Here is a 17,907-nt window from a genome sequence, read left to right on the forward strand (position 1 = left end):
CTAGCTCTGTAGACCAGGCTGGTCTCGAACTCAGAGATCCGCCTGCCTCTGCCTCCCGAGTGCTGGGATTAAAGGCGTGTGCCACCATCGCCCGGCCTCAGGTAGGCTTTGAACTTGTGATCCTCCTACCTTCACCTCTTGAGTAGCTGGTGTTATAGATCTGCACCATCATGCCTGGCCTTACATAGATGAACTAATTGTGTTCTTTTTCTCTCACCCTCTTAGCAGTGCTGAGGACCAAACTTGTTAGGCAAGTTTAGTGGTCTGGAAGTCCAGCTCCCAAGCCACTATCCAGGGTAACTCAGAAGACTTCTCAGGAGCAAGAACTGAAAGATTTCTGTAATAACTTTACATATGGTCTGAGGGTCATATGGATTTGGGAAACAGAGGCAGATGTATCTTATTGAATTCAAAGCTATCCTGGGCTACACAAGATCAATACAGAAACAGATCCAGGTGGTGGTAGCTCACACCTTTAATCTCAGCACTTGAGGCAGAGGAAGGCAGATCTCTGTGAGTTTGAGGTCAGCCTGGTCTACAAGAGTTAATTCAAGGACAGGCCCCAAAGCTACAGAGAAACCCTGTCTCAGAAAAAAAAAAAAATCCCAGCACTAAAGGGGAATATAAAATGGGAGGAGACAGAGGTTCAAGGCTCAGTCTGCAATTGCCCAGTCTTGGTAGGGGTAAGACTTTTCCTGTGGCTTGGCTGTTTTGCTTTTCTATCTTCAGCTTGAACCCCAATATCTATCTCTGAGCTTTTATTATTCATGCTCCACATAACTACCATGCCTCTATTGTACCAGGAGGCCTGGCAGGTCAGTATTATAGCATTCAGGGTTCAGCACTAGGTAAGACCATTGATGACCCCCACACCCCAGTAAACTTGCACAACACCTTGAACAAGGCACTTCCTTTATGTCTATGAGTATTTTGCCTGCATGAATGTATGTGTACTGTAACTGGAGGTTTGTCTCTTACCTGCCAGTTCCTAAATAACCACTCTGAGACAAACTATTTGGCCTATTATCTCAGGCTTATTATTAACTAGCTTTTATATATTAAATTAACCCATTTCTATTAGTCTATATTTTACCATGAGGCTCGTGGCTTATTACTTCACATCTTGCTTCTCCAGTAGCTGCTGGCATCTCCCTGATTCTGCCTTCTTTCTCCCTGTATCTGTTTGGATTTCCTGTCTAGCCTTATTCTTCCCTGCCATAGGCCAAAGCAGTTTCTTTATTAACCAATGGTAATAAAACATATTCACAGCATACAGAAGGGCATCCCACTTGCTTGCAAGACCCACTGAAGTCAGAAGAGGGCACTGGATCCCTGGAACTGTAGTTAGAGACAGTTTGCTATGTGGGTGCTGGGGATCGAACCTGCCAACTCTGGAAGAGCAGCAAGTGCTCTTAACTACTGAGCCATTTCTCCAACCCCTATCTTGCTTCTCACTGTGTCTCACTTTTCAGAAAACACCAGTTTATACACTTCACCCCAAATATCGGGTGGTGAAAGTATAGGACCAAATTCCAGTTTGTTTTCCTTTTATTAGCTTTCAAAAGACATTTTCCCAGAAGGCCCGGCTGATCATAGTGGTGTGAGTGTTAGAAAATTACTCAGGTATTCCGGTTTTCGAAATGCTGCGTATAATTTCCTCTTCAGGGAGAGACCAACAGGATCATCGCTTCCCACACAATGAACAAAAATTCATCCAGGTCACACTGCATCTTCACCATCTACATGGAGGTAGGTGCGCGTTCCTTGTTCAGCATGGGGACGGGTGACTCCCGGGACCGGTGACGCTGCCCAGCCAGAAACTCCTCCCGCTGCATTCTGAATTCTGTTTGGATGTTTCTGTAGGCCCACTCTCGGACCTTATCAGATGAAAAGTATATCACTTCCAAAATCAACTTGGTAGATCTGGCTGGCTCAGAGAGGCTGGGGAAGACAGGGGTAAGTAAGGGTCGTGGGGTGGGTACCCTGTCAGCAAGCCATGGACCTTGCGGCATAAAGCCTGTGTATGTACCTCCCAGGCCTGTGGCATAGAACCCACGTATGCATCTCCCACACTGGATGCTTGGGAACAGCCAGGTGAAGTGGAGTGCAGTAAGGGGTCACTGGAGGGAGAGTAGCTGCTGCCGGGCACAGTTAGTACTCTACAGGGCTTTTCTAAACTGTTCATGACATGACTCCCCTTAATCTAGTGCCTGTGTTGGAAACAAACCCAGGTTTAGGACCTCACCATCATCACACAAAATGAAAGTAAACTGGCAAGTAAGCTTTTACTTTCGCCAAAGGGTACACTGCTTCTTTCAGGTAACAAGTAGACCCAGCGAAAAATACGATAGGTCTTTTTCCTAACAGAGTACTGTGTCATTTCTCCATTGGCTGGGGTCTGACCTCACAGACTTTGGTGACTGGCTACTTTTGAAAAGTGGTGCAAATGAATTGGAGGAAAGTGTGACCTCTCTGGGTCATCACATTTTGGAAATACAGCGGGGGTTTTTGCATAAACAGTTTTTACATGGTAGGGAGATGCAGGAGCACTACAAAGGTTTCGTTCCTGTGAACATTCTTTGGATGGGAACGATTTGGGTTCCTTTTAATTATCCCTCCCCTACTTTCAGTATTGCTCAGCAAATGCTCCACACTGGTATGATGTTTCTCTGTATTTGGATAGGAATATTCACAAGCATGTTTAATTTTAAGCATATTTTTGCAAAAGTATTTTAATGTAAAATTTTATGCAAATATTTTGAGCATTTGCATGTGTGTGTATTACTATATTTCTGTAAATATTATACTTGCTCAAGTATTCCATGTACTTTTGTATTTGCATCAGGGTGCACCTTGGAATGAGTATCATATGAATATTCACGTATATATTCTTTTGGTCTGTTTTCTTGTTTTTCAAGACAGTGTTTCTCTGTGTAGCCCTGGCTATCCTAGAACTCCCTGTGTAGACCAGGCTGGCCTCGAACTCAGAGATCTGTCTGCCTCTTCCTCTTCAGTGATGGGATTAAAGGCCTACCACTGCCTGACTTGAGTGTATGTATTCTTGTTCGCATCAACCTTCATGTGAATGTTCCAGCGAGTTTCTTATTGTTTGGTTGGTTGGTTGATTTTTTAAGACAGGGTTTCTCTGTGTAGTCCTAGCTGTTCTGGAACTAGCTCCCATAGACCAGGCTGACCTCAAACTCACAGGGATTCTCCTGTCTCTGACTCCCGAGTGCTGGAATTAAAGACGTGCATCACTACTGCACGGCTCCCTGTGAATTTTACTGTAACAGTTATCAGTAGCCCAAGATGGAAAACACTCCTAACTTGGAGAAAAAAGTCCTGGCTCTGGGAAGGAGGCCCCAGCATGACTGTAGACTTTTGTATCACTGTAAACTAGGAAGGGTAGACGATTTTAATAGGGTAGCCTCCCTCCTCTGTCTAGAGTGACCCAGACATTTTGTTTGCAGTCAGAAGGTAGAGTCCTAAAGGAAGCCACCTACATCAACAAGTCGCTGTCGTTCCTGGAGCAGGCCATCATTGCCCTTGGGGACCAGAAGCGGGACCACATTCCTTTCCGGCAGTGCAAGCTCACCCACGCCCTAAAAGACTCCTTAGGTAAGGGTGTGAACAGAAAGGAGGGTCTTCCTGGGGAAGACTAGGCTGGCCTTATCTGCCCTTAGGGATCAGAGACCCACTTTGCCCCGGGTTGAAGTTAGTTGCCACTCTTGAGGAATGAAGCCAGTCAGACCCACAGGCAAGCCTTCTTGCACTCTTGCTGCTTGCACCTTAGAATCTCTACTCAAACTTTTGCCTCTGTGTTCCCCCTTGTCCCTGAACTGTTTGGCGGAGATCTGTGTGGTCTTGGAGACTCGGGAAAAGGGCCTCTCCCATCATTTCCCTCTTTTCCTTTATTTCTTCCTGGACACAACAGTGGGAGCCATCTTTTCGCCCCCACTTTAGGCCCGCTTTGTGTTGGGCCTAATGACACAGTCCCTGGATTCTGCTTATGATTCCTGTGATGTCAGGAGAAAGGCCCTAACCTGTACCTTCCCTCCTGAGCTTTCTCCAGTTTCCCGAGTTGTCGTTCTCTCCTGGTTCCTTCTTGGTACACCTTACGGTCTCTCTCCATCCCTACCTCTCTGTCTCTTGCCTCCTAGCCTCAGGCAGAGTAGGGTTGTCTCCTCCGCCTCTACGTCAGCATGGACTGTTAAAACAAAGTACCATAGATTGGAAGGCTTAGATGACAAACTGTTTCTTATAGTTATGTAGACTGGCCAGGCCAAGATCAAGATGCCAATAGATTCCATCCCTGGCTTGCAGCTGGCCACTTCTTGTAGAAAGAATGGTGTGTGTGTGTGTGTGTGTGTGTGTGTGTGTGTGTGTATCTTACAAAGACAGTAGCCCCATCATAGGAGCTGCACATGAAAGCCCTCACGTCATCTAAGTGTAATTACCTCTCAAAGGCCCCTCCAGATACATCAGACTGGGTGTTTGCAGTTGGAATTTCAGAGGTTATGAGGATTGTAGGGATACAAACATTGAGTCCATAACAGAACCCTAAGTGGGTCTTGTGTCATAAGGCATACATGATTGTAGACTTTCCTGTGTTTTGCTTTCTGCAGGGGGAAACTGCAATATGGTCCTTGTGACAAACATCTATGGAGAAGCTGCCCAGTTAGAAGAAACGGTATGTAGAGACAGCCAATGCAACCAGGTTGCAGTTTCCTCCCACAGGTGCTGGGCGGGTGAGGGGGGTGGAGTTGAGGTGGGGGGAGGAGTAAGGCTGACTCTAGACTGGCTCAGATGGTCACTATCCATGGCATTGTCAGGGATCCAGGGATGAATCCGAGCCACAGTTGCCGAGGGTGACAGAGGCCAGGATCCAAATGCCAAGCAATAACCCATATTAAGGAAAAAGCTAGCCAGGTGGTGGTGGTGCATGCCTTTAGTCCCAGCACTTGGGAGGCAGAAGCAGGCAGATTTCTGTGAGTTGAGGCCAGCCTGGTCTATAGAGCTAGTTCCACGACAGACGCCAAAGCTACAAAGAAACCCTGTCTCGAAAAATCAAATAAATAAAATGAAAAAAAAAAAACAAACAAGAAAAACAAAACAAAAAAACAACAAAAAAGAAAAAGGAGAAGAAGAAGCAGCAGCAGCAGCAGCAGCTAAGATGTGAGGCAGGCCTTAACCGTGGAGCTCATACAAGGAGAGCATAGAAGGTTTTGTGGATAAAGAGCATGTTTCCAGGGGTGCTGCTCTCACAAGGTAAACAGTAGACATCTGTCAGAGCCGCATCCACAAAGGGAAGCCCCAGCCCTAGGTCATGGTAGGGTCCTGAGTGGGAGAAACCTTCAGAAGAGGCCAGGGAGGGGAGAGGATTTTTTTTCCTGAGGCTAAGGTGGGCACTGAGGTGGGTGGCAGTAGAAGATTGGCAGCAGGCCGCACAAGTTCCTGGTAGAGGTGACAACAGGACTTGAGATGAGACTCATGCCACCCAGCAGGAGGGTGTAGGAGGAAAGAAAGAAAAGTTGCAGAGCCTTGCTGGGTCTCGCCAGGCTGAGCCCTTGGCTCTTCTGCACATGGCTGGAGCCAAGACAGTTTTAAGAGGGGAGAGTTGTGGACACACGTGATTCAGAGAGAGATCCAGGAGCAGGACACAGGTGGTCTGAGGAGGGGCATTCATGAAAATACCAGACAAGAGTAAGTGTCCGATATAGTAACATAGCTGAATCCACTCTAGGCTGGGCTTCCCTCTCTCCTGTAAAGTACCCTTGTCACAAGACAGGTCTGGAAAACGGTCCCTAGCCATTTTACTGTTGTGAATGTTGAGGCAAGCTTCAGCTACCTGGAGGATTCACTTAGCTGAAATGGGTCATTTCCAGGGATGCTGTGAGGCAAGACATGCCTGTAGGGCCTGCAGTCTACGCTTCAGGGACTGTCCCAGCACAGGGCGAGTGTTCCTGCTGCACATCCAGTGCCCTGGGACTTGGGAAGCCAAGCCAAAGAGCCCTCGCTGACGTGAAGTAGCATCCCCAGGGAAAGGCTTTAGGAGCCTCTTGGTCTCATCTCGCAACAAAGCACAAGGGAGCCCCAGAGGGGCTGTAACAGCTTTGATCCCCTGGCTGCCTGTTGAGATGGATACCCTTGAGAAATCTGCCCATGCAGCTTTGGGGAGATATCACACATGCTAGGACCTTTTAGTCATGGACCAATTTTGGGGTCACCCTATGCCTTTCTGTGATAGGAAGACATGATATCAAATACAGGTGTCAAGACAGGTGACTTTGTAATAACCATTCCTATTGTAGTGTTGCTTTAAGAATGTGCCTTGGGAACTGGGCAGTGGTGGCACATATCTTTAATCCCAGCACTTGGGAGGCAAAAGTAGTCAGATCTCTGATTTTGAGGCCAGCCTGGTCTACAGAGCTAGTGCTAGGATAGCTAAGACTATACAAAGAAACCCCATCTTGAAAAAAAAAAACCCTCCAACAACAAAAACAAAGAATGTGCCTTGGGGTTGGTGGTAGAGGTGCACACCTTTAATCTCAGAATTAGGGAAGCAGAGGCAGGCAGATCTCAGTGAGTTCAAGACCAGCCTTGTCTACAGAGAGAGTTCCTGGACAGCCAGAGCTACACAGAGAAACCCTGTCTTGAAAAAAAAAAAACAAAACAAACAACAACAACAACAACAAAAAGAATGAGCCACAGGGCTGGGTGGAGGCAGAGGCAGGAGGATCACAAGTGAGTTTGAGGGTGACCTGGTCCACAGAGTGATTTCAAGGCTGGCCAAGGCTACATAGTAAGACCCTGTCTCAAACAAAACAAAACAGATGAGCCTTGGGGTCAGTCAGTTGACTGTTCCTCTGGACATAATTCAGATGTCACTAAAATGCACAGGAAGGAAGGGGGAAGTGTCTTTAATAATGTGAAAGGCAGTTCTTGCTACTAACTAGGCCTGGTTACTCTAATAGCTTGGAGATTCAGCGACCATCACTGTTTCTCCTGAGTTGGTAGTACTGCGAGCCAGTGATTGTATATTCTGAATAAATGTCTTCATTTCTGAATACCTTTCTTTCTCTTAATCTTTGTGCTTAAAAATCTATTTAACAAAATCTTTAGTAAACCCTAACTCCACTTCCTAACAAGAAAAAAAAAAAGGAAAGAAGAAAGATACCTTCCAGCAAGGCTTATAGTCCCTCGAAGTAGCCAGAGCACAGGAAGCAACTCTCCTGGCACCTGAGACCTCCAGGGTCTTGTTCCCTCACTGCTCAGCAGCTCTGCCCCAGGCCTGAACTCACAGACGGGGAGAAGGGTCTTAGGGGTTTGGAACAAAGATATATGAGGGGTGTGGATGCTAATGAGTCTCGAGTTCTCTAAATCTTAAAAAACAAAAACAACTCGGGCGGTGGTGGCGCACACCTTTGATCCCAGCACTTGGGAGGCAGAAGCAGGAGGATCTCTGTGAGTTTGAGGCCAGCCTGGTCTACAAGAGCTCGTTCCAGGATAAGCTCCAAAAGCTACAGAGAAACCCTGTCTCGAAAAATTTAAAAAAAAAAAAAAGCTACAGAGAAACCCTGTCTCAAAAGAACCAACCAAACAACAACAATAATAATAATAATTTAAAAACTCAAAACAGGTTTCTGTCATGAATTGTATTACTTTATGTACTAACAGTAGTGTGTTGGGGGAACCAGTGCCCTGAAGCAAAAGCAACAGTTACTCTTGGAGCAGGAGTCTGAATTGGATCTCCACAAAACTAGTGCCTGTGACAACAATTAGGCTTCCTTCTGAGAGCTCCCTCTACAGAGCACATCAGGAACCACACCATTGCGACTCCCAGGGACTCACAAAGGGGGGTCACCCATCCTTGTAGAGGATATGGTGAGAATTATGGAAGGTCACTCAAATGACCACGGCAGAGCCCTTAGCCGCCAAACTACAGCACTGAGGAAGAACCTTACCAGTCCTTCCTTGAGGCCACTGCAGGGTGACCCATCCCCCTTCCAAGTCTGGTGTTCCTCATAGCAGGGCCTCTTCATTGACACTCAACCCAGCATGGTGTGAGGCTCCATTCTCAGGGCCTGCCTTGTGCTCCACCCTCATCTAACATCTGTGCACTGAGGCTATTTCCAGGGTTGCTGCTCATGGCCTCTGGCCATGATTGCCCCAGAAGGGTCTCCAGATGTCACTAAGAGACAGCAAGTTTGCTTTGGAAATTTCTGCTCTCTTCTTCTTCCTCCTTTCTTCCTCGTCTTCCTCTTCTCCTTCTTTTCCTTGGGAGGTATTTCTTGAGAGAGTCTCATATACTCATGTATAATAGCTGTTTTTGAGCGTTGTATATAGCCGTAAATAATGATGATCCTCCTGCCTCCACCTCCCAGATTTTGGAATCACAGGCATGTGTCTCCATGCCTGCCCTGTTTTTGTTTTTGGCACTGCAGGGGTTGATCCCAGGGCTTCACACATGCTAGGTAGGTGCCTTACCACTGGGCTATGTGTCTGCCATGTTTTTCACTTTTAAAAGTATCCTTATCATCGTTGGGGAGGGTGCACATGGCCAGGGACAACTTTCAGGAGCAAGTTCTCTTTCTCCACTCAGAGTTTTAGGGATTGAGCTCAGGCCATCAGGATTGTGTGGTGCCCTGGGTTTCTTTCTATTGCAGTGATAAAAGATTGGGCATGTGGCGGCCAAAGGAGGAGGATGTAAAATGTCTTCCTCTATTGCTATCAACCTTATTTCTCGAGGCAGATTCTTTCAATGAACCTAAATCTCACTGTTTTGGCTAGGCTGGCTGGCCAGGGAGCTCCTTGATTCACCTGTCTCTGTGTCCCAAATACTGGGGTTACAGGCACACAGAGCCAATGCCTGGCTTTTATGTGGATGCAGGGGATGTGAACTGATGTCTCACCCACTGGGCCGTCTCTCCAGTCCCCACCTTGTCCTTTAGGACAGAATGCCTCATTAACCTGGTATCCCATTAAGATGGCTGCCAGTGAAGCAGAGAATCTACCTGTCCCTTCCTCACCAGCTCATGCGTCCACACAGCCTTCTTTTTTTAAAACTTTATTTTATCTTATTTTTAAAAAAAACAATCTTTTTTTATTTTACATAGCAATCCCAGTTCCCTCTCCTTCCCCTCCCCCTCCTTCCCCCATTCATTTCTCAGAGAGGGTGAGGCCTCCCATGGGAGTCAACAAAGTCTGTCACATCACTTGAGGCAGGACCAAGGCCCTCCTCCCTGTATCTATGCTGAGCAAGGTATCCCTCCATAGGGAATGGCCTCCAAAGAGCCAGTTCATCCACTAGGGATAAATACTGGTTCCACGGCTAGTGGTCCTATCAACTGCCCAAGCCACACAACTGCCACCCACATTCAGAGGGCCCAGTTCAGTCCTGTGCAGTTTCCCCAGCTGTCAGTCCAGAGTTGGTGATCTCCACTAGCTCGGTCAGTTGTTTCTGCAGCACAGGCTTTTCTACATGCATTCTGGGATCAAACTCAAGTTTTTGTTCCTCATTTTTGTATAGTCAAATATTCTACCCGCTCCCCAGACCCACATATGGGTTTAAAAAATTATATTTTCCAGGTATGGTAGCACATGCCTTTAATCCCAGCACTCTGCAGCAGTAACAGGTGCAGCTCTATGAATCTGAGGACAGCCTGGTCTACATAGCGGGCTCCAGGATAGCCAGGGCTACAGATAAAGCCCCTGTCTCACGAAAACATACAAAAAAAGGAAACAAAAGAAAAAATAATTATGAATATGGTTTGTGTATTATTTCATTTAGACCTCATTAATATAAAGCCAGAGAAGTGGATAAAGAAGGGTGGAGGCACTCTCCTGAAGGAGGAACACCATGCCTGTGCCTTCCATGTGAAGGAGAACCAGAAAGGCTTCATGCTGGAAGCTGGCTTCTGGTCTGACCTTAAAGAGCAGAGAGCAGAAAGACAAGCAGGGTAGGAGGAGAGGAAAGCGTTCCTTAGGCAGGGGGTGGCTCGAGCATGGGCATCTGGGTGGAAGATGGGTAGGTGTGGATTAGAACAGTGTGGCGCTAACAATGCTCATCAGTGTAGATAGCTGGGCCAGTAGGCACAAGGCCCTAAATGTGGTCACCAGCACTGCAGAAAGAAGAAAAGAATAAGAAATAGACCAGCGTGCAGCAGTGTGGTGACGCACTGCTTTAATCCTAGCATTGGGGGGCTGAGAGATGGCTCAGAGGTTAAGAGCACTGCCTGTTCTTCCAAAGGTCCTGAGTTCAATTCCCAGCAACCACATGGTGGCTCACAACCATCTGTAATGAGATCTGGTGCCCTCTTCTGGCCTGCAGGCATACATGCAGACAGAATACTGTATATTTAATAAATAAATAAATATTAAAAAAAAATCCTAGCATTGGGGAGGCAGGGCAAGGCAGGTAGATCTCTGTGAGTTTGAGACCAACCTGGACTACATATCGAGATCCTGTCTTAAAGGAAGAAAGAAAGGGATTAGTGTCTGCAGAGTGCATGGGATGAGGTCCTGGCTACAGCATATGCCTCTGTCAACTTCCTATTCCTAAGACTCCACTCTCCACCCTACAGAAGACCTCACTGCCAAGGTCTTGTTTGTTAAGATTTCTTTGTAGTTATTTACATGTATGTGTGTCTGTGAATATTGTGAATATGTGTGTGTGCATGTGAGTGCAGGTAACCACAAAGGACAGAAGAGGGCATCAGATCCCCCCAAAGGTTGAGTAACAGGCAGTTGTGAGCCTTCTGACATGGTGCTGGGAACTGAATTTGGGTCCTCTGGAAGCACACCAAGCTCTCTTAACTGCCGAGCTTTCTCTCCAGACCTATTTATATATTTTTTGATAGTGAGTCTAACATAACCAAGGCTGGATTCCAACCTGATATATAGCTGAGGATGATAAACTCTTGATCCTTTTGCCTCCACTTCATTTTTGTCTTGTTTTTCGAGACAGGGTTTCTCTGTAGCTTTGGAGCCTGTCCTGGAACTAGCTCTTGTAGACCAGGCTGGCCTCAAACTCACAGAGATCCTCCTGCTTGTGCCTCTCCTCGAGGTCTGGGACCTCCACTTCGTAAGTGCACGTGTCACGATACCTGGTTTACCCTTTAAATTTCGTATTTTGTTTATCTTTTGTTGCTAAGGATCGAACCCTAGGGCCTTCCACATGCTAGTCAGATTTGATATCACTCATCGAAACCCACAGAGTACCAAAATGCCCTTTTGATCAGTGTCCCCTTGAAGGCCCTTCGGGAAAGCCCCCTGAAGAGTCTGAAGAGGACATGCCATCTGAGAAGGCTGATCTTTGGGGGTCTCGTGCATGGTGAGCCGCCTGACATCTGTCTGATCTGTTTTTCAGCTGTCTTCCCTGAGGTTCGCCAGCAGGATGAAATTGGTCACTACTGAGCCTGCCATCAATGAAAAGTATGATGCCGAGGTACTAAGGGGCTGGTGAGAAGCTTCCCAGCTCTTGGAATGATGTCTGTGTGCTTGCTGCCACCTGAGTATCTGGTGGAGGTCATACAGGAAGCCAGGCTTGTCTGGTTTCCTTCCTGCCTCCACTAATGTTAGACATGGGCCCTGGGTCAGTCCTTTTCCTTTCAGGGGTAAGCCAATGTCTTTAAGAATCCCTGGAGACCCTGCTAGACTGCCACAAAAGAGAAAGGGCTAGATGATCACATGTAGGGCTCCGGGGATTGGGTACCTCAGGATCTCCTTGTGATTTCTTCAGAGCTGAATCACCATGCACTGTCTTCTCAGCCTTGCCTGCCTATCACTGCAGAACCCCACCCCCTCCACATTCATTTATTTTGAGTGTATATATGTGTGCTTGTATATGTGCGGGCACATGAATGGAGGTCAAAGGACAAATTGCAGGAGTCTGATCTCAGGAAGATCATGAGTTCACATGAGACACAGTCTCAAAACCCAACCAACAAGCTAGAGAAATAACTCAGCGATAAAAGCATTAACTGCTCTTAAAAAAGACCGGGATTCCATTCCCAACACCCACATGGCGCTGTCTATAACTCCAGCTGTAAGAAATCTGATGCCCTCTTCTGTCCTGCCTGGGAAATAGGCACAAACGTGATGGGCACACACATGTGCGTGCATGCACACACATACATGCAGGCAAAACACTCATATGCGTAAGATAAAAATAAATCATTTTTTAAAAATCAACCAAAGATACTCATGAAATCATGGTGACTGGAGTGGACTTGTGCATGCGCCCATGTTTCTGGCAGAAAGGCTCGACTGTCTAGGCTCAACCCTGAAGGATGATGCCATCATGGAACCATGCTTTAGCAAGAAGGTAGAGATGGGTTCTGGTTCCTAAGCTCAGTGAGGGTTACAAACCCCTGTCTATACTGAGCTCCTGAGTCAAGTGATGGAGCCTGTGTGTTTCTTTCTTTCTCCCTTTTCCTTCTGGTCCCTGCCCCCCCCCCTCCATTTTGTGACATGGTCTCATTATATAGCCAAATCTGGCCTCCAACTCCTGATCCTCCTGCCTCAACTTCTTGTGTGCTGGCATTACAGACTTGTGCCACCACCACCGATGAGGATCTGTGCCTTTGAGTTTCCAAGTGCTGCATGTGCTGTCTCTGGGTCAGGCCATCCTTGTTCAGTGACTTGTTCCATCCCTCGTTACCTGTGAAGCCTCGGCAAAACTGTCTCACAGATTTTTCTTGTGTGCAGTATGTGTGTGGGTGATACAGGAGTGCTTTCAGGATCCTGAACCGTGGGGTCTGCTGTTCCAGTCCTGTTTCCCGGCAGCTGCTCCCCAGGCAATGAGAGGCTGCTACACCTGTCAATCATTAGGAGAAACAGTTTCCTTGTTGGCAGGGTAAGCTGGAGGCTGCTTCCCCTAAAAGGGCTCACTACCCCACTCACCTTCTCATTGGACCACGTGTCCAATGACACACTATGTCACGCTACATGACACACTACAGTCATCCAGCGGCACTGCCAACATCTCAGCCAGACTTTCTGTATCTGTGGTATAATGGATTCTCAAGAGTGAGGAGGACGAGGTGGCTGAGAACAGCCACCAAAGACAGTCCATACTAGAAAGAGACCTGTTTGGGGCTTTCTAAAAGGCCGAGCCAGGCAGGATTTGGATTCTGATAAAATGCCTGAAGTCTCAGGCTTTGTGTCTAAATTGCCACAGAGCCACCATGATGCCAGGGTCTGTTGTAAAGCATGCATGGTAACAGGTAAGCCTTAGTACCCAGGCCATGTGACTGGATGAGGCTAGACTATAGCTGGCTGTGGATTGAGAAGACCTTTGGATCTGTGTGGTCACTAGTTTTGGAAGTAGCTCCCTCCAGTGGTCATTTTGTGACAAAGACAAGCCTGTCCATGGTGAGAAGTCTCAGGGAGAAATTCCTTGCTTGCTCTGTGTCTGGCTTCCTTCTGCAGCCTGAGCCTTTCCTCCTCCCAGAATTCTCCTGTGCTCATTGTCCCGCCCATACTTCCTGCCTGGCCACTGGCCAATCAGCATTTTGTTAAAATACAACTGACATGGTACAGACCATTGTCCCACAGCACATTTGCTGTGAAGAAGTCAGGTATTTATTTTTTCTGATGACCCTCTTCCTTACTACGTGTATTTCCCTGGCAGAGAATGGTCAAGAACTTGGAGAAGGAGCTGGCATTGCTCAAGCAGGAACTGGCTATCCATGATAGCCTGGTAAGGGACTGGATATGGGGGAAGAGGGGAAGCTCCTGGGGACGGAGACCAGGGGCAAACAGCATGGTGGGTTAAGGCCAGGGGCTGTAGGATGGGTTAAGTAGCAGGAAAGGAGCAGTGGTAGGCATGGTCCTGGTTCTGGTGGTCCTCAAGGCAGAGCCAGCATCTCCTACCTTGTGGTTTGCTGAAACTTCTGGTTTGAAAGAGCAGGCTTCATGTACAGTGCCGTTTATTCTCCCCCTTCCCCATTGCTCTCTGATACATGCACCTGGCCTGTTTTCAGGCCTTCCCTGCCAGGACCAGACAGTAAAGCAAATGGCCAGCATAGGCATCAGATACTGTACCCTAGGTTCATACTTTGGCTCTCAGAATGGCCTTTGCTGCTCCTGCTTGGATTCAGGTTCTTATGTAGCACGTGTTCTTCATCCTTCAAGGCCAACCGCACCCTCGTGAATTACGACCCCATGGATGAAATCCAGATTGCTGAAATCAACTCGCAAGTGCGGAGGTACCTGGAGGGGACACTGGATGAGATTGATGTAAGAAGCCCTGCTGTGGGACCACCATGCTCAACTAGCTTGGACTTCCTGTCCTGAGTACTGCCATAGATGGAATGGGTGCAGTAGATGGGAAGTGGTGTAGACCCCAGTCAAGGGCCCTTCAGCCCACCATGGCCTTAGCTTCCATGTTTAGGGCTACAAACCTATGGAGCTACATACAATGTTCAGTGGGCTGGAATGCACTCTTATATCAAATGTGGTTGACCTCAGGGACAAGGACACAGGCGCAGGTGCTAGCCAATGCCTCCTCTGTGCATAAAGGGAACACAGGCTTGGCTGTGTCTGGTGACATGAAGCTGATAAAGGGTGGTTGGTGGTCAGGTTGATTGTCATTGAAGGAAACCTGCCTCTCGGGGCCCACTGCTGGAGTATAACAGGAGAGAGCAGTGGGCACGCAGGAAGAGCTTGAGAGGGGATTGACTCTTGTTTTTTTACAGTGCGGCCATAAACCTTCCACCAGGGAACTACATGGGCTGCTGTCCCTCTCATGGCAGTTCCAGGAGATCTGGTGTCCTCTTCTGGTCTTTGAGAACCAGGCAGGCAAAGCACTCATATACATAAAAATAAAAATTAAAAAAAACCTTAAAAAATAGTTTTTAATAAAGGCTTGACAAGTACTTAAAGCTATCAATCAGGGACTAGGGATATAGCTCAGTTGGTGGAGCGCTTGCCTATTGTGCAAGAAGTCCTGGGTTTGCATCCTCAGCATCACATACACAGGGCCTAGTGGCACACGCCTGTACTTCCAGCACTTGGGAAGTGGAGGCAGGAGGATCAGAACTTCAGGGACATTCTCAGGTATACAGCAAGTTCCAGGATAGCCTTAAATATATAAACCCTGTCTCAAAACAGACAGATAATCAAACAACAACATTTTTTTCTTATTTTTTACATACCAATCCCAGTTCCCTCTTCTTTTCCTCCCCCCATCTTCCCCTCACCCCGTCAGCTTCTCAGTGAGGGTAAGGCCTCCCCAACAACAAACTATTTACCAAGTGTATCTGTCTCTACATAGTGATAATACTTTGCTGAGAGGCTTTTTTTTATATATTTTTTCTTTATTTAACTTTATTTTATGTGCACTGGTGTGAAGGTGTCAGATCCCCTGCAACTGGATCTTCAGACAGTTGTGAGCTGCCATGTGGGTGCTGGGAATCGAACCCTGGTCCTCTGGAAGAGCAGTCAGTGCTCTTAACCACTGAGCCATCTCTCCAGCCTTGCTGAGAGGCTTTTTATTTTATTTTTGATTTTTTTGAGACAGGGTTTCTCTGTAGCTTTGGAGCCTGTCCTGGAACTAGCTCTGTAGACCAGGTTGGCCTCAAACTCACAGAGATCTGCCTGCCTCTGCCTCCCGAGTGCTATGATTAAAGGCGTGCGCCACCACTGCCCAGCTCTGAGAGGCTTTTTTTTTTTTTAAAGATATTATTTTGGGGGCTGGAGAGAGGTTAAGAGCACTAACTGCTTTTCCAGAGGTCTGGAGTTCAATTCCCAGCAACCACATGGTGGCTCACAACCATCTGTAATAAGATCTGGTGCCCTCTTCTGGCCTGCAGGTATACATGCAGGCAGAACACTATACATAATAAATAAAATCTTAAATAAAATAAAATAAAAAGATATTATTTTACTTTTAATTATTCTGTGTATGGATGGGTATCTGAGTGTGGGTTTGTATACTTGCATGCAGTACCTATGGAGGCTGAGAGAGGGCATCATATCCCCTGGAACAAGAGCTAAAAAGTTGTCAGTGATGCTGGGAACCAAGTATGTCCTCCACAAGAGAAGTATATCTCTTAGAGCCATCTCTCTAGTGCCACTGGGAGGCTTCTGCACATAAATCATTCTCAGAATGAGATGGTCCAGAGTCAGTCAAGGGCTCCTGACTTCTCTGCTTAGACCCAGCCTTGTTCCTAGGTTCCATTGCCTAAACTCAATTTTGCTCTCTTCCTGACAGATAATCAATTTAAGGCAGATTCAGGAGGTGTTCAACCAGTTCAGGGTGGTGCTGAGGTAAATCTCACTCTGCTGCTCCTTGTCATTCTTTCTCACCGTTCCATCTTTATTTGCTATGGTCTGGGCACTTGCCTTCAAGAAAACCCTTGGATGTAGAATGTGTGTGTGTGTGTGTGTGTGTGAGAGAGAGAGAGAGAGAGAGAGAGAGAGAGAGAGAGAGAGAGAGAGAGATTCTGCGCTATGTGAGGAACCAGATCTGAGTGTTTAGGGTGTGCCCAGATCCCTTTATTGGACAGGAACTCTCTGGAGTGCCATCTGTGACTGTGCTCAGAGCTGGGCCTCGTGGATCTTCCATATCTCCTACCTCAAGGAACACTTACAGTTTATTTGGGTGCAGATTTACCTATTGCCTGAGCAACTTGTGCTAGTTTGTTGATTTAGGAGTGGCGGGGCTGCGTCCCCGGCACCCGGCCGCCCGCATGGCTAGGTTATGTTCCGAAATAATTACACGGAAACTGTATTCTTTTAAACACTGCCTGGCCCGGCTAGTTCCAGCCTCTTATTGGCTAGCTCTTACATATTGATCTAACCCATTTCTAATATTCTGTGTAGCCCACGAGGTGGCTTACCAGGGAGGATCTTAACCTGCGTCTGTCTGGAGTGGGAGAACCATGGCGACTCCCTGACTCAGCTTCTTTCTCCCAGCATCCTGTTATGTTTACTCCACCCACCTAAGGGTTGGCCTATCAAGGGGCCTAGGCAGTTTCTTTATTAATAAGAAATCACTCCCACATCACTAGTTGGTATCAGACTGGTCACTTGACTCCTAGGGTCCTGTTAGAACCTAGTTGACAGCACAGTCCTCTTGCAGGTTTCCACGCGCTATTAAACATGCAGGTTTACAGGCGTTATCGTCTGAGAGCTGATATCATAGGCATGTGATATGGTTCTACAGGTTTCGGGACTGGATGATGGGGAGCGTGTGCACTGTGAAAGGGGTGAGCCCTTTGGTCTACATTGTCTTTTGGCTTATGATGAGGCTGTGACTCCATCACCAGGGCTTTACCTAACCAACTCTTATTCTAATGCTGGGGTCTTAGTCCAGTGGACTCAGCATGGCCCCCATTATAAACTGTTATTACTCTCTCTCCCAAGCCAACAGGAACAGGAAGTGGAGTCTGCCTTGCGCAGAAAGTACACCCTCATAGACAAGAATGACTTTGCAGCCATTTCTGCTGTCCAGAAGGTAAGCACAGTTGCCTCTGGCTAACAGCACTGCCTCAGACTTTCCATCTTTGGTCAGACTTTTGCAGAAACTTTAAGTGTCATGCATCAAACCAGAGCTAAGAATTCCCAGACCAAAAATAACACCAAGCTGAGCATGAATGACCTGTGCAAGTACACCTTTGGGGCTGGAGAGAAAGCTCAATCAGTAGCGTGATTGGTGCACAAACATAAAGCCTTCAGTTCAATTCCCAGAACCCATGTAAAGCTGGGTGTGGTGCATCCTTGTGGTGCAAGCTCTGGGAAGGTGTAGACAGACAGACCCTGAGGCCCACTGGCCTGCCAGCCTGGCACTGTTTGTGAGTTCCAGGCCAATGAGAGACCCAGAGTAAACTTCCTGAGGAATAACACTCAAGGTTGACCTCTGGTCTCCACACCCACATATACACATACACAGGAAAAAATAGT

General features: G+C 47.2%; 1 protein-coding gene across 7 annotated transcripts in view; it reads left to right on the forward strand.

The window, feature by feature from the left end:
- The window catches only part of Kif9 (kinesin family member 9), a 55,286-nt gene that overhangs the window by 15,406 nt on the left and 21,973 nt on the right, over window positions 1–17,907 (forward strand). For all 7 annotated transcript variants that reach the window (XM_050139575.1, XM_050139570.1, XM_050139576.1 and 4 more), the window contains 9 exons: window positions 1,666–1,749; window positions 1,864–1,956; window positions 3,471–3,618; window positions 4,626–4,690; window positions 11,369–11,446; window positions 13,634–13,702; window positions 14,137–14,241; window positions 16,217–16,272; window positions 17,371–17,461. In XM_050139575.1, coding sequence (XP_049995532.1) covers window positions 1,666–1,749; window positions 1,864–1,956; window positions 3,471–3,618; window positions 4,626–4,690; window positions 11,369–11,446; window positions 13,634–13,702; window positions 14,137–14,241; window positions 16,217–16,272; window positions 17,371–17,461 — 789 coding nt within the window. The remainder of the gene's footprint in view (window positions 1–1,665; window positions 1,750–1,863; window positions 1,957–3,470; window positions 3,619–4,625; window positions 4,691–11,368; window positions 11,447–13,633; window positions 13,703–14,136; window positions 14,242–16,216; window positions 16,273–17,370; window positions 17,462–17,907) is intronic.

Source organism: Alexandromys fortis, unplaced genomic scaffold, assembly GCF_014885135.2.
Source record: "Alexandromys fortis isolate MF-2015 unplaced genomic scaffold, M_Fortis_MF-2015_v1.1 scaffold_36, whole genome shotgun sequence".
NCBI classification, from domain to species: Eukaryota; Metazoa; Chordata; class Mammalia; order Rodentia; family Cricetidae; genus Alexandromys; species Alexandromys fortis.